The 27941-nt window shown below is 41.1% G+C and overlaps 1 protein-coding gene across 3 annotated transcripts in view; it reads left to right on the top strand.

The window, feature by feature from the left end:
* The window catches only part of poc5 (POC5 centriolar protein homolog (Chlamydomonas)), a 103415-nt gene that overhangs the window by 39808 nt on the left and 35666 nt on the right, over window positions 1–27941 (top strand). For all 3 annotated transcript variants that reach the window (XM_041186205.1, XM_041186204.1, XM_041186206.1), the window contains 4 exons: window positions 143–319; window positions 3342–3446; window positions 17133–17312; window positions 18278–18440. In XM_041186205.1, the coding sequence (XP_041042139.1) occupies window positions 143–319; window positions 3342–3446; window positions 17133–17312; window positions 18278–18440 (625 nt within the window). The remainder of the gene's footprint in view (window positions 1–142; window positions 320–3341; window positions 3447–17132; window positions 17313–18277; window positions 18441–27941) is intronic.

Raw genomic sequence — 27941 nt, 5'->3', positions numbered from 1 at the left:
TTAAGATTTTGTATAAGTAAATGAGATTGAAAAATGGAGTTTGCAAGTGTAATTTTGATTCAAATGCTTTTTCAAGAAATATACAAGCTAAGCTGCTTTTGTAAATGTAATCACTGATCAAATTATAATGTTTCTTTTGAAGGCTGATGTTCTATCTGAAATTCGCCAGTGGAGGTTGTCAGTTATTGAGCAGCACAAACAGGAATTGCAAGATGAAAGGATGAAACACGAAGCTCAAATTGCACAAATGGCCTGTCAGACTGAGAACTTGAACCAGTTGATTTGTACATATGAGGATTCAGTTCGAAGAAAAGATGAGGTACAGTAATTGCTATGCAGAAAATACTTAGAAGTGTGAATCGCCATCTCACCAAAAATAAATCATGATCACAAAATAATTAAATGAGTCATGTTGCACATAGAAGCGAAATATCATAACCCACATAATTGGAGAGATATTTGTAACTAAAATACTACCTCGGTGATTTAATCTGACCTGTAGTTCAAACTTCCCATTGCACGCAGAAGAAGCAATGAGTGGATATTTCTTACAATGTGTTATATATCTTTTGCCTATAACAGTATCTACATATAACTGGAAGTTTATGCTCTTACCCTGCTATATCTGTGTGTTCCTCTATGTCCAGAAATTTATGTTCTCATTGCAATGTGAGTAGAAAGCTGTTTGCATTTGTGACTAGAGTTTAAAATAAATTAGATAATGGAAGAATCAATAATAAAGTTTTTCAAAATATGTGCAAGTTTGACCCGACTGAACAGAGAAATATTTCTTGCTTGATACTGAGCTCTAATCAAACTGCCCTGTGATACGTGACTCCCTACATAAAATATACAATTCAAATACATGTAGCTCATCTTAGGACTTGGCAACTGAAGAGCTTTGTACTAATCTTGCACGATAAAATTTCTTGGCAAAAGAATCATGGAGGAAATGAGAATTTTTATTATTATGCAGCAAGTTTTAATGATCTAGAATAAGCTGTCTGAAAGGGTGATGGAAGCAGATTCAATAGTAGCCTTCAAATGCAAATTGGATATATACTAGAAAAGGAAACATTTGCAAGGTTATGGGGAAAGAGCAGAGGTACTAAACTAATTGGATAGCTCTTTGTTTTCATGGCTGCGCTGGTTTTTTCAAAGAAACTGAGTTCCTCCTGCACTGTTCCAGTGCGGCTCAACATTAACTTGAGGAGGAGCAGCACCTCATCTTTCAATTAGGCATTTTACAGCATTCCAGAATAAATATTGAATTCAACAATTTCAGGCCATAATCTGTGTTCCATGTTGTTTCTTTGCCTTTGCTTGTTTTCTGCTTTCTTTCAGTCAGCAGCACACCACCTCCTAGTCACATACTGTTTCTTTGTTTCTTTTCTTGCCCTATCCAATTCCCTTTCATCCTGGAAGGCTAACTTTTCTGTCATTCAACTCTCCTGGCTTTCACCTAATGCAGACCTCCCTTGTCCTATCCAGCCCTTGCTCAAAGCCTATTTACACCTCTAACTTTTCCCAGTTCTGATGAAAGATCGCAGACCTGAAACATTAACTCTGTTTCTCTCTCTTCACAGATGCTTCCTAACCTCGAGTTTATTCCAGAATTTTCTGCTTTTAATCACTTCAACTGTTACCCCACCTTCAAACTTCTTTTAATTGCTGAAGTCCTCAAATTCATCATTGCTGTGTTTTTCTCTCTCATAGTTTATTTAAATCTGACCAGTCTGGCTTCCATGTATTTCCACATTATAACAACTTACTTATTCAGAGTCATGGATTCCATTAATTCACAGTTTCTTAATAGTCAGCAGAATGAGTCAGATAACAGCATAGATTGATTCTTGAAGAAATCAGGGAATAATTCCTCTTTTGGAATATCTTTCTTCCAATTGAAACTGTCTGTCAAAATAACAGTAAATGTTAAAGCTAATGGCATTCACTGTTACCTATGTGTGCATGCTACAGCAACTTCAGGGAGAGGCGGATAGGCGATTAAATGCAAAAATCCAAAAGTTGATGTTCCAGAGATGCTGCACAGCTGTTAGCTTAACAAAAACAGCATCTAATTTGTCTCATTCACTGAGTGGTGTGAAATTGCTGTATTTGCACAGAATATTTGAACTAAATTCCCACAGAAAATTGGTTTGTTTGGAGCCAATTAAGCCTGCAAGTATTTAAGTCTGCATTTGCTGTCAAATTCTTTTAATACGTTAATTGATAATTACTACCAAATTTTCAGTACCAGAGAGATGTTAACTAAACAAGTGTGAAATCTCATTCCTAAAAGTTTTCTCGAGTGAGAGTCTGGGGGAATTGCCCATGGAAAACAAAAGTGGTGGAGGTGTTGAGCAGATATTTTGGGTATGTTTTCACAATCACCATCACTAAGGAAAAGGTGCTAAGAAAACTGTTAGACCTAAAGGCTGACAAGTTCCCATGACTGAATGGCCTGCACCCTGGCGTCTTAAAAGAATTGAGGCACAATAGATACTTTGTTAATTTTTAGTTTGTTAGTTGACCAATCACAAGCCTCTCTTTTAAGACAGTTGAAGAGAAATTTTAACTCAGTCATTAGAGTGTGGAATTCTGTTCCTCAGAAAGTAGTGCTGGTTGAATCTTAAGATTTATTCAAGGCTGAATTAGATTTTTGTTAGACGACAGAGTTGAGGGTTATGGTGGAGACAGGAAAGTGGAGATGAGACCACAACTAGATCAGCCATGATCTTACTGAATGGTGGAGCAGGCTTGAAAGGCCAAATGGCCTACTCCTTCTAAGCCTGATGTTCCTAAGTTTTCATTGGATCTTTTAAAAATGTAATAAAACATTTTTCTCTCCCTCCCCCTTCCTATCTATCTTGCCGCTCTGTTTCTCTTTCTGTTTCTAATTTGGCATTGAATTCACCCACTCTAATTTGCATTTCCTTGTCAATCCTTGTTCTGTTAATTTCACAACCCTTCAATCTGTTTAAGATATCCAGTAGCTTGCTCTGCTTGCTAAGGCCCCAGTTTCCTTCCCTCCAAGCTTTTCAGCCAGCATTTCCAGCAACTTGCAGCATAAAATAGTTTTGCAGTTAAATGGGGAAGATTAACTAATAGCAAATGCAATTTATGGCCCAATATTTTGATCTATATTTAATTTTTGGCCAATGACTAAAGTCTGACTGTGGTCCAGTTTGCATAATCTGTTCAGAAAACTCTTCTAATTTAAGCTTGGTGGTATTCAAACTGGTATTCTTGTTTGAAGTAGGTTTAATTATTTTTCCAGAAGTAATATCAACAAATAGGTTAGCCATTAATTGCTGCATTTCTTTTTATTTCTATCTACAAAGGTGATCACCAATTTGATCCAAGGCATTCAGAATCTGAAAGAGAAGATAGAATTGATGCGCAGATTTACACAATGGCGACTTCAACATTCAGAAGCAAAAATGGAAGTATGTGTCAGAAATGTCTGCAAACATATAATTTTAAAGCTAGCTGTATGGGTGAAGTGTTGTTAACCTGTGATTGTTAATTTTTAGCAAGTTGACAGATTCGATGTGCTGCGGAATACCAGATGAGACAATCCTGCCTCATTTACATTTAAAGAATGAAGACTGGGTTAACTAAACTTTCATCTGTCCCCAGTGTATGAACTTAGTTAAATCTGGTTTTAGTGAGTGAATATACTGTTGTAATAACCATATTAACTATATTTCGTACAGTATGGTATCAGATTATTTTGCATGTGGAGGGGCAAAGAATATGAATACTTCAGAATATTGAATGTTTATAAGCAAAATATCATCCAATATTTGGTTTCACTGTAGTCAGGTCAGGCATTTAAATATGATCTTTTATCTTGAATTGCCACATAATCCTGGATGTTATACTCCATGATGCACACTCTTCAGCTTAAAAGTTGCTTTTCACAATTTGTGTAGAGTTCACTCAGTGATGCAGAAAATACATAATTATTGATAATGTAGAAGAATTTTGATTTTTTTTTTAAAGGAGTTCTAAATTATACAAAAAATGCTTCCATTAAGCAATTTCAAAGTTTAAAATTAAAAGCTCCACTTTAGCTCCCCAAGTATATAGTTATATAGTTAATTCCCCGTCTGCAGCATATTCTGAGCCATGACAGCAGTAGTACCACTGCGGTTGTGCTCAATATCTTTGGATTAGGAAGAGGAAAAATTAGTCAGCAGTCCCACTTCTGATGATTACCCCTTTTATAAGAGTGCATCATACAACAGCAAGGAGTTAAAGCTTTCAGGAGGGCAGAAAATTGGCAAGGGTTGGGGACATAGTTTGGAAATGTGAAGAACAGCATTGAAGCTGTACTAAGTCTGCATCTCTGTTAGGAAATCTTTTAAACAGTTAAATTCCTCATGATTCAGGCTCAACTTGTCTAAATACAAGTTTATTGCTCGAGACACCAATAGCATAATAACTATTATGGTTTACAATAGATTCATTCAACCTGATTTTTTTGCAGACCCAAGATCATTAAACTTGTAGATGTTGTCTATATGTTCCCTGATATATTGTGTACCCTTTCTTTGTGAGTTCCATCATATGATACCCAGAATGTATATTGAAGCAAGTTCCTTCTCGCCCTACCTCCAGACTTGACATAATGGCCATCTTGATGGCTTAGCTGTTAAGCAGTTATTAATATTACAACAGGAAGGACAATCACAAATTGTTAAATGATACTGCTTAGATGCTCCCATTGTTCTGACCAATAGCCAATACTTGTTCCTGATGTCGGATGGCCAACATGTCTGCTATAGTTTCTATTTCTGGCTGATAACCATATTGATTCAAATTCTGACCAGTCAGGCAAATTCTTAACAATCTCCCTTAGTGTATATTTTTATTCTGCGATGAAGGTTTTATTCTAATTAGGAATGGAGCTGTACTGTTCTACTGTCCTTGTATCACCATCTGTCTGCCTGAATTGTGGTTTTATTTTTATGTTGGCTTTTTTTTTTGGTAACAAATCTAATTTAATCACCAGTCCAGTTTATATACTGTCACATAAGAGAAATGGTATCACAGAGAGACCAACTTTTATGCGGTTGGAGGGACTGGGTGGAGAAACAACAGCTCATTATGGGTGCAGGGTGAGGTGAAATAAAATGTTGGCAATGGAATTACTCCACTAGGTGGAAATTTCACATAAGAGGAATGTTTGTCTGTATAGTTACTGCATTGAGATGACGTCTATGCTTGTTAATTTAATTTACTAATGGAACCTTTTTTTGGGTTTGTCCTTGTAAAAGACATTGTTAGATGTGCCTTTTAGGTTTTGTGTGAAGGACACAAGGGATGATGTCATTTTATATGTATAGATACTTGGTATGAAAACTGGATCAGCTCATTGCAGTATCAAATGAACTTTCATTTCAAACCTTAAAACTGTTCTGTGGTAGAATTCCTTTAAAGAAATCATGAAATTTGTCTCCAGCAACACCAATTGGGTGTTCTGTTTATCACCACAGCATCTCTAAAATGAATCGTTTAAAATGTGCATTTAATCTGTATGTTCTATTAGCCAGGGAGGTAGAGAGAACAGGCAATAGTTCACATTAGTAAAAATGCTCTGTACCTGATTTAGATTGAAAAACTTAAATCAATAACACCACCCATATACAAGTCAACCCATGACTACATGCAATTTGCCAGAGCATCCAACGTACTTAGATTTCAGAATATTTTGTGATTTCTATCCATTTGTATTTTGTCACTTCTTTGAGTTTAAACCAGAAAATGCTAGAAATGAACAGTCGGTCAAAAAGCATCAGAATGGACAGAATATATTTTTTTCAAAATGATGCTTTTCAGATCTGCCAATTTGAGTGTCTAAAATAGTGAACTATCTGGGCTCATAGGCAATATATTGCTTGAATCTGTTATATTTTACCTGTACAATAAGGGTTACTGTGTAAAGATCAGTCAGCCATTTAAATTGGATGTTTAGAATGCATTTTGTTCACTGTATGAACCAATACATATTTGACTGGACTTAAATAAATATGATTAGTGTTTTAGGGTACATAGTCTCAGAAATTAGACTTTATTTCCCATATTGGACATATGTGCAAAAGAAATTTTGCTGGATTTGCTTCATCTCTAAAGTAGGATGTTATTCCTAACTCATTGTTTTATACAATGACAACCCCGCAATGCAAGTCTCATTTACCTGGAGGTTTTGCATCCCATCAAATGTTCCTGTCAGCGCTAATGCACCCTATCATAATATGGGCTCTGCTTGCTGTTCACTCCAGTCCTCACCAGTCTCCAGTCTGCCTATCCTCTAGCACAGGATTTAAATCAAAAGTCTCCTTGGGATCTTATGTTTCAATAAGAGTACCTCTCATTCTTCTAAACTCCAATGGATACAGATCCAGCCTATTCACATAAAATAAACCCCCATCCCAGGTGTCAGCCCAGGGAACCCCCACCCCAGATATCAGTCCAAGGGACCTTCTTTGAATTGCTCCTAACATAAGGAGACCAAAACTATACACAGTATTCCAGATGTGGTCTCATCAATGCCCTGTACAACTGCAGCAAGACATCCCTACGTTCAGAAAATGCTGGAAAAGCTCAGCAGATCTAGTAGCATCTGTAGTGAGAGAAACAGAGTTAACAGGCAGAATTTTCCATGCCTGCTGGCAGTGGGCATGATAGGTGGCGCGCACAGACAATATGGCGCGATTGGTTTCACGGCAGTGGGAAGGCAGGCTGTAATCTTCCGCTCAGCCTGCCAACAGTGATCCACGTTTTCTGCCAATGGTCGTCAGGGAGCTCATTGTAATACATCATATCATTAAAAGGCCATCTTGCCAGGCTCTTGGACCCCGCTGATTGTCCATCCACGTCGGCGGGAAAGCATGTTGACGTGTTGCACAACAGCACACAGGCGACGTGCACTTGGTAGCCTATACTTTGGGGAAACTGAAAGTGAGTGAACAGCATCGTTTTCCACAGCTCGCTAGGGTCGCTTGTTGTTTTTCAGGCTTCAGGGGCACTGGGGGGTTGGGGTGAAGTCCGCCCTGCCATGGAGGCAGCTGTTGTCTGTGACGGGGGTGGGGGTGGGGTGTCCGGGGGCAACTGTTGCCCAGCTCCGGAGGTGACTGTTGCTGGAGGGGAGGTGGGGGGCAGCAACTGCTGCCCTGCCTTTGGATCCCGCCCACAAGAAATCGAGGTGGGGGACAGGGTAGGCAAGGGAAGTGGCCACACAGCAGCGACACCTGTGTAAACTGACCATTCCTCTGCAACTGAGACAGTTCAGGCACAGTGATAGGATATGAGCCTGCCCGCCCACGCAAGCAACATGGAGGTACCAAAGTGCCACCAAACACCCCAGACCCCCAGACCTTACCCCCCTAACCCCCCCCCACCACCACCACCACCACTGACCGCCTACACCCAGAACTAATTTAGTGAACCGCAAGGCAGTTGGACTGCACACTTTGCAATCTCCTCAACAAAGCTGACCACGTAGCAGTCACTGCTGGAGTTGCACTCAACCCCTTTGTAACCTCAGCAACCCAGTTAGGAGCAGCCAACCCCCCCATGTCACCAGCTGACAGGGCAGCCATGCAGCGCACTCATCTGTGGCCACCCAAGGGGTAGCCAGCACTCTGGGAAATGTTAAGGGGCCGTCACACAGGACCAAGAAAGGTGCTAAGTTCACCCATGCTAACCACGTGTATCTATCGTGCTGCAGGAGGACCACATCAGGAGCTTGGAGCCTGATGACCTTACTGTATGCCTGATGGCGTACAGAGAGCGAAGAAGATGGAGGAGAGAGCGACTGAGGAGCTTGACTGTGCAACAGCAGGAGCAGCAACCTCAGGAAGAAGGGGCTCCCATGCACACTGGCCAGGAGTGACAGTGAGCAGTGGCTTGTCAGCGCCTAGCGACACCCAAGGTCTATAGACACCACCTGTCATTCCTGCAGATGACCGAGAACCAGTGTCGCCAATGACTGCGCATGCCTAGGGACCTGGTCGCTCACATTTGCCACTTACTGCAGGACTCGGCACCAAGGGGTTATGGAGGACGTCCACTGCCAGTGGCTGTGAAAGTGACCATGGCACTCAATTTCTATGCCAGTGGCTCCTTTCAGGGCTCCACAGGTGACCTCTGTGGGATATCACAAGCCACCACCCACAAATGCATCCATGATGTCACAGATGCCATCCTCTCAAGGGCACACAACTTTGTGCATTTCATTCGCTTCCGGGACAGCCAGGGTGCAAGGGCCATTGGATTCCCACAGGTGCAGGCTGCGATCGACTGCACCCATGTGGCACTCAGGTCTCTGTTGCTGCACGCAATAGACCACGTCAACAGCAAGGGATTCCACTCACTTTGCTGCTGGTATGCGACCGCCAGAAACACATCCTGCAGTTCTGTGCATGATGCCTACATCCTCAGTCGGTCACAGATCCCTGGAGTCTTCCAGGATCCACAGAAGCTGCAGGTATGTCTCGGGGCCAGGGCTACCCGCAGAGGCCGTGGCTGATGACACCAGTACAGTGGTCTCAGACCGCAGCAGAGGTTTGGTATAATGAGGCTCATGCTGCAGCTCGCAACTTGGAGCAAACCATTGGGATGCCGAAGATGAGGTTCCGGTGCCTGAACCGGTCTGATGGAGCCCTGCAATACAGTCCACAGAGGGTGTTGCGCATTGTCGTTGTCGTCGTCTGCTGCGCCCTTTACAACCTGGCACCCCAACGGGGAGACGAGCTGGCTGAGGAGCTGCACATCTCCTCCGGTGTGGAGGATGCCAACAGGGATGAGGGTGAGGAGGTCCTCTGAGGCAACGATGACGGGGATTAGGCCCTCGCATTAGCTAGACAAGGCAGCAGTGCTCTGGAGGCCCGTATAGCTGCTCGATTTGTGGAGCATGATGATGACATCCAGTGAGGTGACCCCATAGACACTCACAGTGCATTTGTGAATATTTGACTCCAGCCTGGATTATGCAGCGTGAACACCCTCTGAAAATGCTCCTGTCACAGAAATGCAGTGGAGTCCCTAATGTAGTCACTCAATTGCAGGAGGATGATGACAACACACAGGGAGGACACTCCATAAATTTTCTCTCCGCCTCTGAGAATGTCTGACTCCTGTCTGGCCGAGGGCAGCTCACTTGCGCTCCATGATCAGGGTCAAATAATAGAGACGCAGCCAAGAAACTTTAGAAGCACCTGATCCTTTGTCCGCCTTCAGCACCTGAGCCCTTCAGGAGCACAGGATCACTGGTCACAGATGCTAAAGAGATGGGGGCCAGCCCCTCCCTTAAAGGTGCTGAGAGCACATCGAGAGAATGAGAGTACTTTGCGGCGCCTGTTCTCTACATTCTGGCAGCAATGACAAGCCCCACTGAGGTGCAGGCATCAGTAATGTTCCCAGGGAGTGTGCAGCCAGACTGTCACTTTGGTCTGAAGGCTACACAGAACACCGGAAGGAGGCCCTGGATTGAGACACCTGCCTTATCTTGTGCAGAAAGGTTTCACATCTGAGTGACAAGAACACTGCTCATCAGAACAAGGAACCATAGGCAGGAAGACATTCTTGAGAGTTTATTGACCATAGTGAACAGTATGTACAAGTGATTAACACCAGTGCATAAGCTGTGCAACTAATTCTCCTTAACTTTCCTAACCCTGCCTCTATGTCTTGGTGCTCCCTGGACATCCACAGCGGAGGTGGAGGCAGCCTGCTGAACACGACACCCTGTCTGTGATGACTTTGGCAGGTATCTTCTAGATGGTCGAGACTTGGAGGGCCCCCAGACTGCTTTCAGGGTGCTGCTGTGTGACACTGGCACCCTCCTTGGCCTGTGAAGATGGAGCTGTTGAGGTCACTGGAAGAGGGGATTCGGATGGACCGGTCACTCCTGGAGTCACCTGGATGAATAGGCCCGGATTATGCACCTGCTGCTGATCCTCCCTATGGGTTCCCGTGGCCCTTGGCTGACTCCTTGAAAAGGGGCCGCTGGAGTGAGACGGAGCCGCCCCACAGCCCTCTTGCATACGTACTATTGTAGGCCAACTGTGGCGCCAGTGATGGAGTTGAGCCCAGGCAGCAATGCAGGAATGACGTCCTGGATCAAGGTCTCCATGGCAACCACCAGCCTGCCAGTGTTGACCTCAGTGTGCTGGCATGCCAACGCACCATCACCTTAACCTGAAAGCGGACGGAATCCTCCATTGTGCCTTACAATCTGAGGAGTGCAGCGGACATCCCTTCCGGGCGTTCCCAAACTTGCAGCTCCAGCAACTGTCACATGACTGAGTCCAGAGGCTCATCATCTGACTCTGACTCAGCACATTCCTGGCCTCCAATCCTCCGAATGCCGGGGACCTGGGAAGCCCCTGCCGCCGCCTCCTGTGCATCAGATAGTGTGATACGCTCACCAGATTGTGATCCCTTGTCTATTCTAAAGCTAGGTCCTGCCGAGACGTGTGTCTGTGCTGGTGGAGAGTGTGGGTGAACGCTGTGACAGGACTTCAAGGAGGGCACCTCCAGAGGTTTCTCCGGGGCTTGATTGGAGACCCTGGATCATGGACTCTGTTGGTTGGTTGGCAGATGTGCCTGTGAAAGCAAGGAGAGATAATTAGTATATGGCAGTGGCCTATGAAAGAGGACACATCGCTCATGGCATGGTTGTCTGATGGATGTTGCATTGCTGGATCCTCACTTGGTCGAGCAGCGCCTACCTCACCATCAGTATAGGACCGGTCCAGATCCTCGCCAGCCAGCTTGATGGCTGAGTTTTCAAAGTCCTTAAGAACCTTGATTTCGGCATTCCACCACCGGTCTGTGACCCCTCTCCCTCTTGTTGTGTGCCACCTTGTCCTGCATGGATAGAGTGTGAGTGTGTGTTGCTCAAGGGACCCGCCGTTAAACCGGAGGGGTGGAGTGCTGCGGTCTTTTTTCCTTTGCTGGTCACGTCTCCTGGGCAGCAGTGGTGAGCTGGTGGCTGCCTTTTAAACATGACGGCTGGGCGATGGCAGGAGGCCAAATGTGTGCCTGCCTGCCTGCCTTGGAAACTGTGTGTTTCCCAGGAATGCATAAATGTGGTGGGTTTGGGAGGATACAGCATGAAAACTCGCCTTCACCATTGGCGGTTAGGACACCATTTTGCCAGCCCGCTACCACATTTAGTGCAAATTTGGGAAAATTCCACCTAACATTTCAAGTCCAGATGGCTCTGAAGAAGACTCATCTTTCTGTTTTCGTTTCAAATTTCCAGCATCCACAGTATTCTGCTTTTACTTCATTATCCCTATGTTTATATTCCATTTCCCTTGCAATAAATGACAGCATTCCATTTGCCTTCCTGATCACTTGCTGTACTTGCATACTACCTTTTCCTGATTCACGTACCAGGACACCCAGTTCCCTTTGTACTTCAGTTCTGCAATCTCTCTTCATTTAAATAATATGCTGCTTTTCTGTTCTTCCTGCCAAAGTGGACAAGTTCACATTTTCCCACATGATACTCCACATTTTTGCCCACTCACTTAACCTGTCTGTGGCTCTATGCAGACTTCTTATGTCCCCCTCCTTTCTTTCCTACAACTTACTTTCCTACCTATCATTGTCATCAGCAAATTTAGCAGCCATACATTTGGTGTTTCCATCCAAATCATTGATATAGTTTTTGATATTCAAAAGTGGGGGGTGAGGCAGAAAGTAGGAAACTATAGACCAATTAGTTTAACATCTGTCGTTGGAAAATTGTTGGAATCCATTATTAAGGAAGTAATAATGGGACATTTGGAAAGTCAAAATGCAATCCATCAGAGTCAGCATGGTTTTATGAAGTGTAAGTTGTGTTTGACTAATTTGCTAGAGTTCTTTGAAGATGTGACAAGCAAAGTGGATAATGGGGATCCTGTAGATGTAGAATATCTGGACTTCCAAAAGGCCTTAGATAAGATGCCGCACAAAAGATTAATACACAAGATAAGATCTCACGGAGTTAGGAGTAATATATTAGCTTGGATAGAGGATTGGCTAACCAACAGAAAGCAGAGAGTCAGGATAAATGGGTCTTTTTCTGGATGGCAAGCTGGGGTGCCACAGGGTTCGGTCCTTAGGGCCCCAACTATTTACAATCAATATTAACAACTTGGATTCAGGGATAGAAAGTACTATAGCTAAATTTGCAGATGACAACAAAATAGGTGGGGAGGTAAGTTGCAATAAAGAAATAAATTTACAAATGGATATAGACAGGTTAGGTGAATGGGCCAAAATTTGGCAGATGGAGTTTAACAGGGATAAGTGTGAGGTTATCCATTTTAGTTGGAAGAATAAAAAGATGACTTATTATTTAAATGGAGAGAAACTTTGGAATGCTTCAGTGCAGAGGGATCTGGGTGTCCTCGTGCACGAATCACTGAAAGCTAGTATGCAGGTACAGCAGGTAATAAGGAAGGCAAATGGAATTTTGGCATTTATTGCTAAAGGAATAGAGTATAAAAACAGGGGAGTGTTGTTGCAACTGTACAAGGCATTGGTGAGACCACACCTGGAGTACTGTGCACAGTTTTGGTCCTCTTGAGGGAGGATGTAGTTGCATTAGAGGCGGTTCAGAGGAGGTTCACTAGATTGATTCCAGAGATGCAGGGCTTGTCTTATAAGGACAGATTGAGCGGTTTAGGCCTATACTTGCTAGTGTTTAGAAGAATGAGAGGAGAACTAATTGAGGTATTTAAGATGTTAAAGGGGATAGACAAAGTAGTCGTGGAGCAGATGTTTCCCCTTGTGGGGCATTCTAGAACAAGAGACCATAGTTTTAGGCTAAGGGGTGGTAAATTTAAATCAGAGATGAGGAGGAATTACTTTTCTCAAAGGGTCGTGAACCTGTGGAATTCACTACCTCAGTGCAGTGGATGCCGGGACGCTGAATAAATTTAAGGAGGAGATAGACAGATTTTTAATTAGTAACAGGTTGAAAGGTTATGGGGAGGGCGGGAAACTGGTGTTGAGGCCGAAATGAGATCAGCCATGATGTATTGAATTGAGGGGCAGGCTCGAGGGGCTGAATTGCTGACTGCTGCTCCTAGTTAAGTAAATAGTTGAAGTTTCAGTACTGATCCCTGTGGCACATCACGGGTTATAATATCTTGGCAACCCAGAAATGGCCCATTTTGCCTGCTCTGTTTCCTGTTAGCTAACCATTCTTCTATCCAGGATGTACCCCCAACACCATGAGCTCTTGCATTGTAACATTTGAAATGGCATCATGTCAAATGCCTTCTGGAAATCTAAGTGCAGCACATCCACAGGCTCTCCTTTATCCACAATGCTTGTTACTTCCTCAAAGAACTCCAATAAATTAATAGTCGTTTGGTAAAACAGAACTTGACAATTGCTGAAAAAAGAGACATCCTGTTGAAGCTTTTCGTCTTGCACTCGTCAGGACAGTTCATAAACATACCAACAGTGAAGGGAATATCAATTTTATACTGCATAAGAAAAAAGTGCTGATTGGTTGGCAAGCAGACCCCAACAGGTAGAGGCATTGTCATGGAGAATGCACCAGGCAACAGTTAACTGTCAAGCTTTTCAAATTCAAACCAGGCAGATAAACTCAGGTCAAGGTATTGCCGTGGGAAATGAACCAGGGAATGGCTGTCCCCCAAGTTTTTTGGTTGAAAAAGGTGTAATACATGGACATGCTCCTTCTGTCTGCAAGGGACAGGGCCCTGTGTGTGAATATATGTAGCATCTAGCTTGCATAAGTGTGGCACACTGTGAGCCTGACAATTTTAAATTGGCCTAGGTCTGCCACTTTTGGTCCTGAAAAATGCCCAGTCTACTTCTGATTAGCCTGGAAGGGCAAGTTATCTCAAACACTTGAGCAACAGGTGAAGCTAGCTGTTTCATGCTGTTGCTAGCTGTTTCATGTAACTACATGAGTGGTATTCTCCACTAACAGGATGCTGCCAAAAAGGCGTTCTGCCTATCACACAAATTGAATAATATGGGATATGAATTTCAGTGCCAGTGTGATGCCAGGTATGTAGGCTGTACGTCCCAACGACTGGTGGATCGTATAAAGCAGCACATCCCTGTTCATTCGGCTGTTCACAACAGACAAAATACTGACCGTACCCAACAACCAGTGCTCACAAAACTCAAAACGTAGCACCTATCATTAAATGTGATTCCCCTATTGGACAATACTTGCTAAACAATCCCGATTTGTGCTAAGAATTACACAAAACCAATTTAAAGTTCAGTCAGGCTTTGTGTGGCTCATTTAAGTGCGCCAGAAGCTACATATGTTCACACACAGGGCCCTGTCCTTTGCAAACAGAAGGCGCATGTCCACAAATTGCACTTTTTCAACTAACCAAAAGCTTGAGGACAGTCATTCTCTGGTTCATTCCCCATGGCAATGTCTTGACCAGAGTCAGCCTGCCTGGTTTGAATTTGAGCAAAAAAGCTTCAACAGCATGTCTTTCTTTCAGCAATATCCAATAAATTATTCAAATATTATTACCCTTTCACAAAACCATGTTGACTCTGCCTGTTTACATTAATATTTTCTAAGTGCCCTGCTATAACTTTCTTAATAATAGATTCCAGCAATTTCCCTATGGCAGATGTTAAGCTAACTGGCCTGTAGTTTCCTGCTTTCTGTCCCCCTCCTTTCTTAAATAGAGGAGTCACGTTCACTATTTTCCCAGTTCACTTTAACCAATCTGATGGGACCTTTCCAGAATCTAGGGAATTTTGAAAAATTAGAACCAATGGATCTACTATCTCATTAGCCACTTCTTTTCAGAGTCTAGGATTAAGTCCTGAGGACCCGGGGACTTGTCAGCTTTTAGTTCTAATAATAATCCTAGTATTCTTTTCCCTGGTAAGTGTAATTGTTTTAAGTTCCTCCTTTCCTTTCAGCTCCAAATTCACAATTATTTCTGGGATGTGATTTGTACCCTCTACAATGAAGACCGACACACAATATCAGTTCAATTCATTTACCATTTTCCATTATTAATTCTCCAGAGGACCAACGCTCACTTTACTTATTCTCTTCCTTCTTAAATGCCTGTAGAAACTTTTATCCATTTTAATATTTCTAACTAGCTTTCTCTCTTACTCTAATTTCTCCCTCCTTATTAATCTTTTAGTCATTCTTTGCTGTTTTTTTTATATTCTGACCAATCTTCTGACCTGCCATTCATCGTTGCGGAATTATGCACTTTTTCTGTCAATTTGATACTATCTTTAACTTCCTTAGTTAGCCAAGGATGGTGCGTCCTTCCCTAAGGATATTTCTTTCTCACTATAATGTACCTTTTCTGAGCATTCTGAAATAGTTCCTTAAGTGTCTGCCACTGCATCTCTATTGACCTATTAGTTAACCTAATTTCCCAGTTCACTTTGGACTGCTCTGTCTTCACACCCTTGTGATTGTCCTTATTTAAGTTTAACATTCAAGTCTTAGATCCACTCCTCTCTCCTTCAAACTGAATGTGAAATTCGATCATATTAATGTCCACTGCTGCCTGGGGGCACCTTCACTGTGAGGTCGTTTAGTTAGCCCTGTCTCATTGCACATTACCAGATCTAGTAAATCCCTTTCTGTATCATACCTCTACAATCACTCCCAGTGCTACATCCCAGTCTGAGTCTGGGCTATTGTCTGACTTCCACCTTCTTGCAGCTCACCCCATTTTCAAAAGCCTTTCTCAGCAACTTTACCTTTAGCTAACTCCCCTAGCCTTCTTTCAAATCCAGTTGCAAGGAATGGAGATTCATTCAGAGATCAAGAGCCAAAGATGCAAAAGATACTGTCCCTGACTCATCCTTTCCTATCTATCCCTACTTTCTTGCCTTTAGCAATTGCCATCCTCTTACACGTATTCAAAGCCCCCTTTCCTAGAACAAGTACTTGTTCTGTTCAGCCTTGCTTCCTGTAAAGACTGTGGGGGTGGTTTACACTTTTTGTAGGGACCTGTGGTTTTTCCCCCTTGCAGAACTCAGAGTATTTCCAGCACATCAGTTTTAATTTTAGGCCTGCATCTGTGGACATTCGTTTTCTGTTCCAATGAGCTTTAATATATTTTCCTCCTCCTTGCACAGGCCTTTACCATATTAGGTGTTTGAACATTTAAATTTTTCCATCACTGAGATGAGAAAAGATCAGCTGCCTTTCATTTGAAGCAGGTTGTTATTGTGCCACTCAGAAATGAAGTTTAGAGATTCAGTGTTTTATATTTTCCTTTTTCTTTACTCTCCTTCCTTTCCCAGTTTTACTGAAATCGATGTTTACATTCTTGGGTTATATCTGGAATGTTAACCTGCCTTTTCTCTTCAAATGCTGACTGACTTTTCTACATTTCTATTGTTTCGTTTGTTTTGTAATCTAAATGCTACATTTTGTTTAAACAATGAAGTTTTTCCCGCAGGCTGGCAAGAGCTGCAGCAAGTTTGAAAGTGCCTGCTCACCTTCAGCTCATCAGTATTGTAAGATTAGTTGACCCGGGCTGGCTGGGTATGATATTCCAGCGTTGATTTGTAATATAATTGCTGGTTAATTATGCCTTATTTAGAATGAAGTGTAAGCTGGTTATCTCCTATGTGTAAAAAAAAAACTATTTATACAATTCAAATCAATTTGTGCCTGAGGAAATGTTGCATCTAAAAGGATTTACCCAGCTTAACAATCAGGTGCATGACATGGATTGTTACACACAAAACAAACAAACTATAAAGAGGGGGGGGAATGGCTGATTTATTGTATAATGATGTAAAATAAATGATGCAAGTTATGTGATGGTGAGCAGTGAAAGGATTAACTTAATTAAGTCCAAATTGAAACTAACATTGTAATAGTTCATAAAATTGTGCGACAGTTCAGTTTACATTCAAAACACACGTCATTTGTTGTATTTCCATGCTCTTCTGTAACTAATCTGAAATGTTAGTGCCATGTTCAATGCACTCCAGTGATATAAAGCAGTGTAAGTTATAGAGAGTGAGTTGGGAATAATTTGACAATTTTATGGCTTGAATTTTACTGAAGCTATGTAGCCTTACTGTCCAGTTGCAACACAATTTAATTAAATCTGATTAATCTCTTCAAGGCTTATGCAAATACCCTGGCTGACAGACATTATAGATTCTGCCTGATGAAGAAAGTGTGTACAGCTTGGAAGTCAGAAATGCAAACAGAATGGAAAGAGAGAGTAGAAAAAGCATGCCAAGCTCGTGCCGAGGAGGTCTGTATCCAGTTATCCAGGGATTACGAGAGAAGGCTTGATGCAGTAAGTACCAGTGAACAATTTGAAAAAAGGTTTCTTGTGTACACAAGTAATTGATCAACTGAAGACATGTGTCTAATGCAAAATATCTTGGCAGGGTGAGGGGATAAACATCTACATGCGTTCTTTAGCTTGTATTTCCAAACTTTCAGCCTTTTAGCATTCTCTCCAGCTCTCCCACCAAAATTACTGGAATCTTCAGAAAACCCTCATAGAATTCCCCTCCCCACTCTCTTTGTTTTGGAGCCATTTGTATATGGTAATTGGGAAAGCAAACCTAAAACTTGCACCAATAGCCAACCACACAGAAGAATAAAAGATTTCTGCGAAACTGTTCCATGAAAATTGGTATCAAGAAATGTTGCTGGGACAATAGGATTTTCCCTCCCCTTACTCCTGCCCTAAGATTGTCTTGAAACTAGAAAAGGAAAGAGGTGTGGTTAATGTGTTTCAGAAACCAATGTTTGAAAAATCCCTACTTTAACACGTTGGCATATTCTTTGTGACATAGCCAATGGAAATGCAAATATTTATTAAATGTGTTTGTTTCCTGGGCACAAGAAAATTACCTCCATTCCTCATAAGATGTGTTAGAAGGGGAAATCTGCAAGGACAGTGTTATAATTTTGGATATAAAGCTTTCCATATTTAAAAGCAAGTTGAAATGCTACAGGAAAAATGTGGAAATGGTTAAACGTTCCATGTTTTGTTTCTAAGCTGCGTGGTTTTATGCTTATTTGGGATCACTTTTTATGTACAGTAAAAAAAAAATTGAAGGAAAATAATGGGATTTTAATTTAAGTTCATTCGGAGGACTTTGGAAACTTGAAAAAGTCAATTTTAGCAGGGAGCTGATATTACATTTGGACCAATGTGATCTGAAATATGCATGATGAAATAGATATTATGCGTTATTGAAAATTGCAGTCTTGTTTTGTTCTCAAATCACTTTTCATTTGAAATTTTAGTCAAAGGAGGAGCTGGAAGGAGCAAGAGCAGAGATAAGACGGTTGTCAGCTGAAAAGGACAAGTATACTGATTCTATGAAAAAGGCATTCATGCGTGGTGTATGTGCTCTCAACCTAGAGGCAATGAGTATGTTTCAGAATGGAAACAGAAGAGTGGAACACGGTCAGTACTCGTAGGAAAGCTTGTTGATGGAAATTGCAGAAAATGTTTTCCAAATTGATGGATATTTTGGATGTAAATAAAGTGAATCTGTTATACAATTATGTATATTTATTATTCTAAAATTCCAAAAAGTCAGCCATTTCCTTTTCCTAGTTGATTTTAAGTGGCTTGCCAAAGAGAACTGAAAACGGAAGGAATCACATAATTAGTCAGTAATTATAAGAATCCTAGCATTTTATATGTCTGCACAGATAACAAAAAATCCACACTGTACCAAAATGTTATTTATATGGTAACGATTAAGTTACTTTAACTTGATTTTGAAAGGTTATTGCTTGGAAAGCCATGCATCCGAATAAGTCACCAATTTGAATAGTAAAAGAAAACAGGGGGTGACGGGAGGAGGACAGAAGTAAATGCATCACCTGCATTCATTCATGAAAATCAATTGCAAGTGCTGTTTAAGAATTCGGTACAAGTCAGGTTACCCTGCAGCACTCTGTGTGTATTTTTTTGGACCTTTTCTTTTTCTTTTCTTACTGATCTTTCTCCCACATTGAAAAGTTGAAGTTTTACAATCCAACAATTTGTTCTGCGGTCTATTTTCAGTTCTGCGGCAAAGGTTTTATTCTTTTCCTTGTTCACAACTGTTTTCTAATCAAAGTTTTCTTCTTTCAAGTTGGCAGTCTTGTTCACTCATTTTCAGTCCCTACTGATTCTATCTCATCCACAGGCTAATGTGAGTTCCTGGTTTGAATTTGTACTGAATATCATGGCACAGCTCTTAAGTCTCTGGACGGACATTTACTAACACACTGAAGAGCTTTGAAACATTTTAGATAGCTTTACAGTGTGTTAGTGAGGCACTCATGGGTGCATAGGTAGGGTGGCATTGCAATGAAGCCATGTTGTGTGCGGTGCAGGGCGGGGGGGTCAGGTCGGGGGATGGCGTGGCAGGGAGTCAAGGGTGGGGTGCAGGGCAGAGGGTGCACTCGGGGACCTCACGGAAGTCCGTGGGAATTTCCCAGGAAGTTTCAACTTCTGATTAGCAATTCCGCTGCTTCCCGGGACTCTCTGAAGAAGTCTCCAACTCTTGAGTTAGACTTCAGAGGGTTCCGAATCAGTTATCTGAATGGTTACTCAGGGAATATAAGACAGGAAAAGAACCTTGACTAACTGGACAACCAAACAATAAATCACCCCCACCCTCCCTGGTCTGCCAGATCTCTTTTTCCCCCCTCACCCCCTTCCTCCAGCCTGCCCTCACTCACCCTCATTCCCTAACACACTGAAAAGTTATTTAAGTGTCCCAAAGCTTTTCAGTTTGTTAGTGAATGAAGACTTAACAAAATAAGTCAGCTAGTGCTGTAAAAAAGCAAAATGGCTTGGCTTCCCCAGTGATCCTCCATTACAAGGAAAGACTCAGAGACCAGGCATGCTCCACACTTCTGATAAGGCCTGGTTCGGAAGTCTAGGTCAAAAATGCAAAGTTCCGTCTTAGCGTCCAACAGTGATTGCCATTCCTTGGAAGATTTGGCCCTGTATCTTTTTGATTGCTGATACTTCATCGGTGTTAGAAATAACTTTGATATGTGCAGGAAACAGTGTGTAAACTGTTCAACCCATCAGGTACATATCACAATTTTGCGGTTTGCAGACAAAACCTGGACAGAAGCAAACAACATAAATAGGTATGGGCCAACTTAGGTGTAATTGGACAATGAGACCTGAGTATTTTGGACACTAGCTAGAATTGTATTCATCTTAACCATTCATCTTGGTTTATATTTCCAGGACTTTGAGCAGCAGACCTGCCTAAAAGGAAACTGGAACTATCATTCTGATTATTTGGCAATCAGATGGGTGTAACAGTTTATAGCTTTTGTTTTTTAACAAGAAACACCAGAAAAACTAGTTCTTTTTTGGCAGATATCACAGTTAACCTGAATTGCTTTAACCTGGAAGCAGGTCTACTTTTCTTCAAGGTGATATCCATAGATAATTATCCAATGATTCCTACTTCTGCAGAAACAAGAATTTATAAAGTGTTTGTATGTCTTAAATATTTCAGATCACTTCAGATACAATGAATTGCTTTGAAGTGAACAGTGCAACAAATGCAGTATCAAAATCAACAAAACCAATAAATTGTGAAATAAATAAATAACAGTTGGAAAAGTCATGATCAAACTACATAATACTTTACTTGGACCACAGTATGCCTACTGTGTCTATTTCTGGTCACTGGGACTCGAGAGAGATCCAAACACTCTAAAGCAATGCAGAGAATAACCATAAAGCTGATCCATTGTGTCAAAGGTCTGAGTTTAAAAGCGCTTTCCAATTAGTGTTGCATCCCCTGCTCCACCGACAAAGCGGCAGAATTTGAGACAATAGTCCGGTTAAGGCCTAACCAGTGATTTATAAAGGTCTAGTATAACTTCCTTGCTTTTGTATTCTCTGCCTATATTTTAAACCTAAAATCCTTTTTTTAAAAAAAACTACCTTCTTTTGTCCTACCACCTTTAAAGTTTGTGTATGTGAGCCCCTAAGTGTCTATTCCTGCTATCCCTTTAAAATTGTGTAACTTAGTTTATATTTTTGGAAGTGGTCAAGTATGACTTTTTTAGACTTGCATCCAGCTTTACAGTTCAGCTGGCTTGGCTCTGAGAAAGTGACTGGACTATTGAATTTAATCCTGACATGCTTTTCACATTCCATGGTACTGCATGTTAATGAGCACTATATCTCCATTGCCATCACTAGATGCCTGTTTTACATGATCTCAGGAGAAGAAATGGTGACACGGTGGGCAACATGTTGAAGCTATGATGCTAAGTAAAAGGCATACTGGAGTGGAGTATGGGGTAACTTTTAACTTTGGCTGCAGGCAAGGAATCTTATCCACTGGGATTTAAATTTGAGCTCTCACTGCCCTAGCCACTGATGTCAAAAAATTATCCATTATGCATACCTCAATTTCTCCTGAACACTCAGCAGATGAAGCTCCCTGCCAAGTCATAAAATCATCCTATAAAGAAAATAACCTGGATTGTGTCCCATGAGAAAATTGGAACAAGAAAAAGCCTTCGGCTTGAATAGTTCAGGAGCCTCAAAATTGGTTGAAGAATGAAATTGTGGTTAAGCTTCCCACTCCCTCTCTATTGGAATTGACCTCTTCTGGTAAGCACAACAGATCATAAATGTTCCACAAGCTTTGCTGTACTCCCTACTTTCAACCTTGCCTGTAATGGCAATATTGACACCAGCACTGCAGAACTAATACCCTTCAATAGACCATGCTTAAATTAGGCTGCTACTCAACCCTTTTACACTCCTCAGCAAAAGCCGAGTCCCTACAACTTTTAGCTCCTCTACCTTTTTAATCCACTTTGCCTCCTGCCATCTTTTTCCCTCCCCATCTGAAATTTTGATCAAATTCCAGAATATGACTACCGCCTGCATTTGTTTTCCTTGGTATGGCATTTCCCCAGCTAACTTCTATTTTGATCATTTTTCAACACCAGGAAATCAATCTGAGGGCACAGATTTCAAATAATTGGCAAAAGATCAGAGGTGGAAATTATAAGTAATGTTTTTTAACTAGCGAGATATCTAGAATGCACTGCCAGAAAAGATGACAAAAGTAGATTTAGTAACAAATTTCAAAAGGGAATTGGATAAATAATTAATATGAGTGGATGAAAATTTGTAGGCCTATGAGGAAGAACCGGAGAATGGAACAAATTGGGTAGTTCTTTCAAAGAGTTGATACAAACACAGTGGGCAAATGGTCTCTCTCTGCTGTATGAATTTGTGATCCAGTTGACCCTTGGGAAGAGACCCAGCATCTTCCACCCCCACCTCCTGTATAAAGAGAAAACTCAAGGATAGCAACTTTTAAAACTTTTTGACAAAACATTTTATGCTCTAATTGACTGCCCGGATGTATCAAATTATTGGTTTGATATCTGAAGAAAGGCCACTAAATTTACCATTAGTTTAAAATTTTGATCTTTGCTTCAAATTTGATCACTAAATCTACAGTTAGGAAGAATATTAATTTTACAGGTTGGTTTTCAGTGAATTATGGGAATAATTGCTGCTATTGAGATTCTGAGATTTATTTTGACCACGAAGATTTATTTTTGGAACCAATTCACTGAAATCTTCAGTTCAGCTCCGAAGATGAAATACTAACTAAACAGGCAGTGCATACTACATTTCAGTTGCTTAAATCATTAAAGCTCCATGAAAAACTTTAGTATAATTTTGATCTCTCATATTTAAATGGAATTGATGGATTTAAATAAACACTTACATTAAGGGTGGTGTTGTAAATGCTATTGAATCACATTTTGTACTGTTGAGTGATGGATTCAGCTAAAAATCATCTGCAGGGCAGTTATATCGATTTGAAAAGGACACTGTTTCCACAGTGGGTTGGCTTTATAGAACAAGCATGTTTATGTGCAGCAGAATGTATAATTCCAAACAGCTGTTTAAAAATTCTTCTCCTAAGCTGCCAGTGCCTAGCTAACCCAATCCAATTCTCTACATTACCACTCTAGTTTCTCCTGTGAATAAATTTTCCCATTCTTTATTTCTTTATTCTAACATCCTCACTGTAATAAAATCTAAATTCATTGAATAGTCCCCTGTTGTCATTCTTTCCCATGATGTCAAAGTGAGGTACACAGCGCATCCCATTTCTTTTTCACTCGCCAACCAAATGTTCATTTTCTGATTGGTCTTTACATTAACCCTTAAAACTATTTTTGCATGACATCTTTATCCTCTCATCTTTGCCTAGTTTAAGTTTATGGTTTGTTCTTTGCCTTATCTGTGATTGTTTTTGATTCAGTGTTGACTTCCTGTACAATAGTGCATTCTATCTAAATTTTCCTGGCTCTCTCAAACATATCTACTGGCCTCCTTCTCCAGTACTCCTATTTGAAAAATCCCAGTATAAGTCTATATCAATCATTTTCAAGTGGTACTTTGCTCAAGTTGTAGCCTTTGAAGTTGGTACAAACTTTCTCTTGTCCAAAGGGCACGTCAGTCCTGTAGAAACATAAACAGGAGTTGATATCTTTTATCTTAGTCTGTCTCACTGAAAATGTAGCACATACAGAAGGAAATTCTGCCTGGTTGGGCATTTTTGGCCTTTCTGCCAAATATACTGAAATTATTTTGAAGAGCTGCAGTCTAGAGTGTATGATTCCAACATAGGCTGTAATTATATTGTTTTATTCCCGCACTCATTTACTAGATCATCAGCCCTGACCTGACATCAGTCACCCATGTTCCTGGAGACACCTGGCACTTCTCATGCTAAGGATGAGCCTCCTTTTAACATTACTGATCTTTATTCTTTTTGTGTTTCACCTGTGCCGCATTTCTATTGAAAGACATTTAGTATTCAAGTTCTTTCAAAACCATCTGCTTGACAGTTAGATATTTATCTTTTTGTTGGATGTAGCCACATAACTTTTGTCTAATACTTGCCATCTCTCCTTAACATTAAGGGTACAAATCATAGTTCTTGAAAAACTGGTGCAATTAATTTTTCCTTTGTCCAAACTTTTGCTTATTCCATACTGGGGACATTATCATAGGAGTTATTGTAGGAAAGAGTTGAGAAATAGTGATTTATAGGATCCCAAGGTTCAGGATAATTTTTAAAAGATGAGGTTTGAAAAGTAAATTATCCTCAATTCAGATTTTCTTTATTATTTTGAGTTGAACGCAATCTCCATTTACAAAGCTTCTGAATTCTCCACCTTGTCCCTTTCTGAATAAGTTTGCTCTTGTTACCTTTGAGTTTGTTTTATACACTTTTGTAATGTTATGTTCCTATGCTACAAATTTATACTTTAAATAATTTTGCTGCTGTTTTGTTACTGTTGATTTATAACCAAATAGCCAGGAGTACAAAATTAGATTGGCATATTTCAGTTAAATATGTGCATAAATATGTACAGAATCTTTGGGTGTAACTCAAAGTAAGCTGTGATTTAGCAGGGGTACTTGGCCTGGTGTGAACATTTGAAGACCTAATTGAAAGTTTCTCCTTTGAGAAACTTTCAACTTTGAGACTATTTTATATATGAAGACTGATCTTCATTCATAGAATGAACAAGACTACCAATGTTAAGTAACTGTTTTTAAAATTCACTTGTTCTCTTGTGCCCAACAAATCTTGTACCAGCATTTTCCTTGTTTGCTGATCATGCTTTATTGAAGGGTTTTCTGACACAATTATAATGTCAAAAGATTATTCCAGAAAGAGTTTTATGAAAAAAATGCGCTTATATTTCATCTGTACCAGTGATATTGTGACCATTTGACAGTTCACCAGTAAATGATGCAATGAAAAATTATCAAACCTATTTCTGCCATAAACAAATGCAATTACTCTCTTACAGTCATTACTGCAGAATAGGAGGTCATTTAGCCCATAGAGCCCATGCCTGGATTTTTGTAGAGCAACCCAATCAGTTCTATTCCCCCTCTCCAACTCTGGCCTTGCACGTTTATTTTTCCTCAAGTGCTCAATCCAACTTATTTTTGAAATCATTCATCATCTCCGCTTCCATCTTTCTCATAGGCAGTGTGTTCCAGGTTACCATTCACCGTGTTTTTTTTTAAAAAAGCTCTTCCTTGCATTCCTCCCCTGCAACTCTTGCCCAAAATCTTAAATCTGTGTCTCCTAGTCCACATACCATCAGCTAATGGTAACAACTCTTCTTTGTCTATTTTATGTAAATCTGTCATAATCTCGTACACCTCTTTCAAATCTCCCCTCCATCTTCTGTGCTCCAAGAAGAACAATACCAGCTTCTCCCACCTAACTGTATAGCTAAAATCCCTCATATCTGGAACCATTCTGGTAAATCTCCTCTACACCCTCTCTAGAACCCTTTTCTTAAAGTATGGTGACCAAAATTGGGGACAATACTCTTGGTGTAAGTTCTGGCCTAACCAGACCTTTATACAGATTCAGCATAACTTTCCTGTTTTTGTACTCAATACCTTTATTTATGAAGCCCAAGACCCCATTTGTTTGATAACTATCTGCCAGCTTCAAAGATCTATGCATGTGAGCTCCTTGGTCCATCTGTCCTTTAGAACTCTTTAGAACTGTACCATTAGTCTATATTGTTGCTCCCTATTTTTCTTCCAAAATTCATCACCTTACATTTCTCTGTATTAAATTCCATGTGCCACTTGTCTGCCCGTTTTTCTAGCCTATCTGTATCCTGTTGCAGCTAAGTGGCATCATCCTCGCTGACAGCTACACCTCCAAGTTTTGTATCATTGGCAAATTTTACATATGCATGCAGAAAAAGGCCCTCAGCCTTTGTAATCACACCTTCTCAACTCTAATCAAATGGGCCCCATCCAAGGACAACTTTTTTCCAATACTGCAGTGTTTTCCCTAATTAGTACTGCCAACCTACCCCTCTCTTTTTCCACCCCTATCTTTTTTTGAACACTTTGACCTTTGGATATTAAGTACCCAGTCCTCCTAATTAGGTTTCAGGTTTGCACAATTACCACTACATCATAATCCTACATGGCAATTTATGCTTGCAGCTCACCAACCTTATTCACAATACTTTGTGTGTTTACATACATGCGCTGTAATCCTGCCTTTGTGTTTCTCATCCTCCTTGGTCTGCTCCAATCTAATATGGTGCTACACCCTTGTACCATCCAACACTCTCACTACTTTGTTCATATTATTCTTTTCTATTTCTAGGTGCTGATGTCCATCTTTGTGGATATTCCTTTAATTTTTTTCAAAATGAAATTTATTCATTTTAATGTGGGAATTTTTAGTACAGGAAGGATTTCCTGTAATATCTAATGCATCAAACCTATTTGTTCACAGCTACATCTGTGGAACAGCTATTTACTGTACAACTTATATTAATGACTTAGATGAATGGACTCGGGTTAATGTTTCCAAGCTTGTTGCCCTTATAAATCTCTCTGCAACCCGTGACACACTTAGATCATAAGACCATAAGATATAGGAGCAGAAATTAGGCCATTCGGCCCATTGAGTATGCTCTGCCATTCAATCATGGCTGATATGTTTCTCAATCCCATTCTCCCGCCTTCTCCCCGTAACTTTTGATCCCCTTATCAATCAAAAACCTATCTATCTCGGTCTAAAAAACACTCAATGACCTGGCCTCCACAGCCTTCTGTGGCAATGAATTCCATAGATTCACCACTCTCTGGCTAAAGAAGTTTCTCCTCATCTCTGTTCTAAAAGGTCTTCCCTTTACTCTGAGGCTGTGCCCTCGGATCCTAGTCTCTCCTACTAATGGAAACATCTTCTCCACATCCTCTCTATCCAGGCCTTTCAGTATTCTGTAAGTTTCAATCAGATCCCCCCTCATCCTTCTAAATTCCATCGAGTATAGACCCCAGAGTCCTCAAACGTTCCTCATATGCTAAGCCTTTCATTCCTGGAATCGTTCTCGTGAACCTCCTCTGGACCTTCTCCAGGGCCAGAACATCCTTCCTGAGATACGGGGCCCAAAATTGCTCACAATATTCTAAATGTGGTCTGACCAGAGCCTTATAAAGCCTCAGCAGCACATCCCTGCTTTTATATTCTAGTCCTCTCGAAATAAATGCCAACATTGCATTTGCCTTCCTAACTACCGACTCAACCTGCAATTTAACCTTAAGAGAATCCTGGACTAGGACTCCCAAGTCCCTTTGCACTGCAGATTTCTGAATTCTCTCCCCATTTAGAAAATAGTCTATGCCTATATTCTTCCTACCAAAGTGCATGACCTCACACTTCCCCACGTTGTATTCCATTTGCCACTTCTTTGCCCATTCTCCTAACCTGTCCAAATCCTTCTGCAGCCTCCCCGCCTCCTCAATACTACCTGTCCCTCCACCTATCTTTGTATCATCTGCAAACTTAGCCTGGATGCCCTCAGTTCCATCATCTAGATCATTAACGTATAAAGTGAAAAGTTGTGGTCCCACACTGACCCCTGCAGGACTCCACTAGTCACCGGCCACCATCCTGAGAAGGACCCCCTTAACCCCACTCTTGCCTCTTGACAGACAGCCAATCTTCTATCCATGCTAGTACCTTGCTTCTAACACCCTGGGCTCTTATCTTTCTGAGCAGCCTCCCTTGCGGCACCTTGTCAAAGGCCCTCTGGAAGTCCAAGTAGATAACGTCAATTGGCTTTCCTTTGTCTAACCTAGTGGTTGTGGAATCACTTAACTCTGTCTGTCGCTTGCTGCTTATGCTGTTTGGCACTCAAGTAGTCTTGTGTTGTATCAACCTGGTGAAGCTCCCTCATTTTTAGGTATGTCTGATGCTGCTACTGGCATACGCTCTTGATTGAACCAGTGTTGATCCCCTGGTTTGGTGATAATGATAAAGTGGGGGATATGCAGGCCATGAGGTTACAGATTGTTGTTGAGTACAATCCTACTGTTGCTGTTGGCCCACAGCAC

This window comes from Carcharodon carcharias, chromosome 4 (genome assembly GCF_017639515.1).
Source record: "Carcharodon carcharias isolate sCarCar2 chromosome 4, sCarCar2.pri, whole genome shotgun sequence".
In the NCBI taxonomy this organism is placed as follows: Eukaryota; Metazoa; Chordata; class Chondrichthyes; order Lamniformes; family Lamnidae; genus Carcharodon; species Carcharodon carcharias.
The sequence above is the reverse complement of the archived record's forward strand: the minus strand, read 5'-3'. Positions and strand labels throughout refer to the sequence as shown.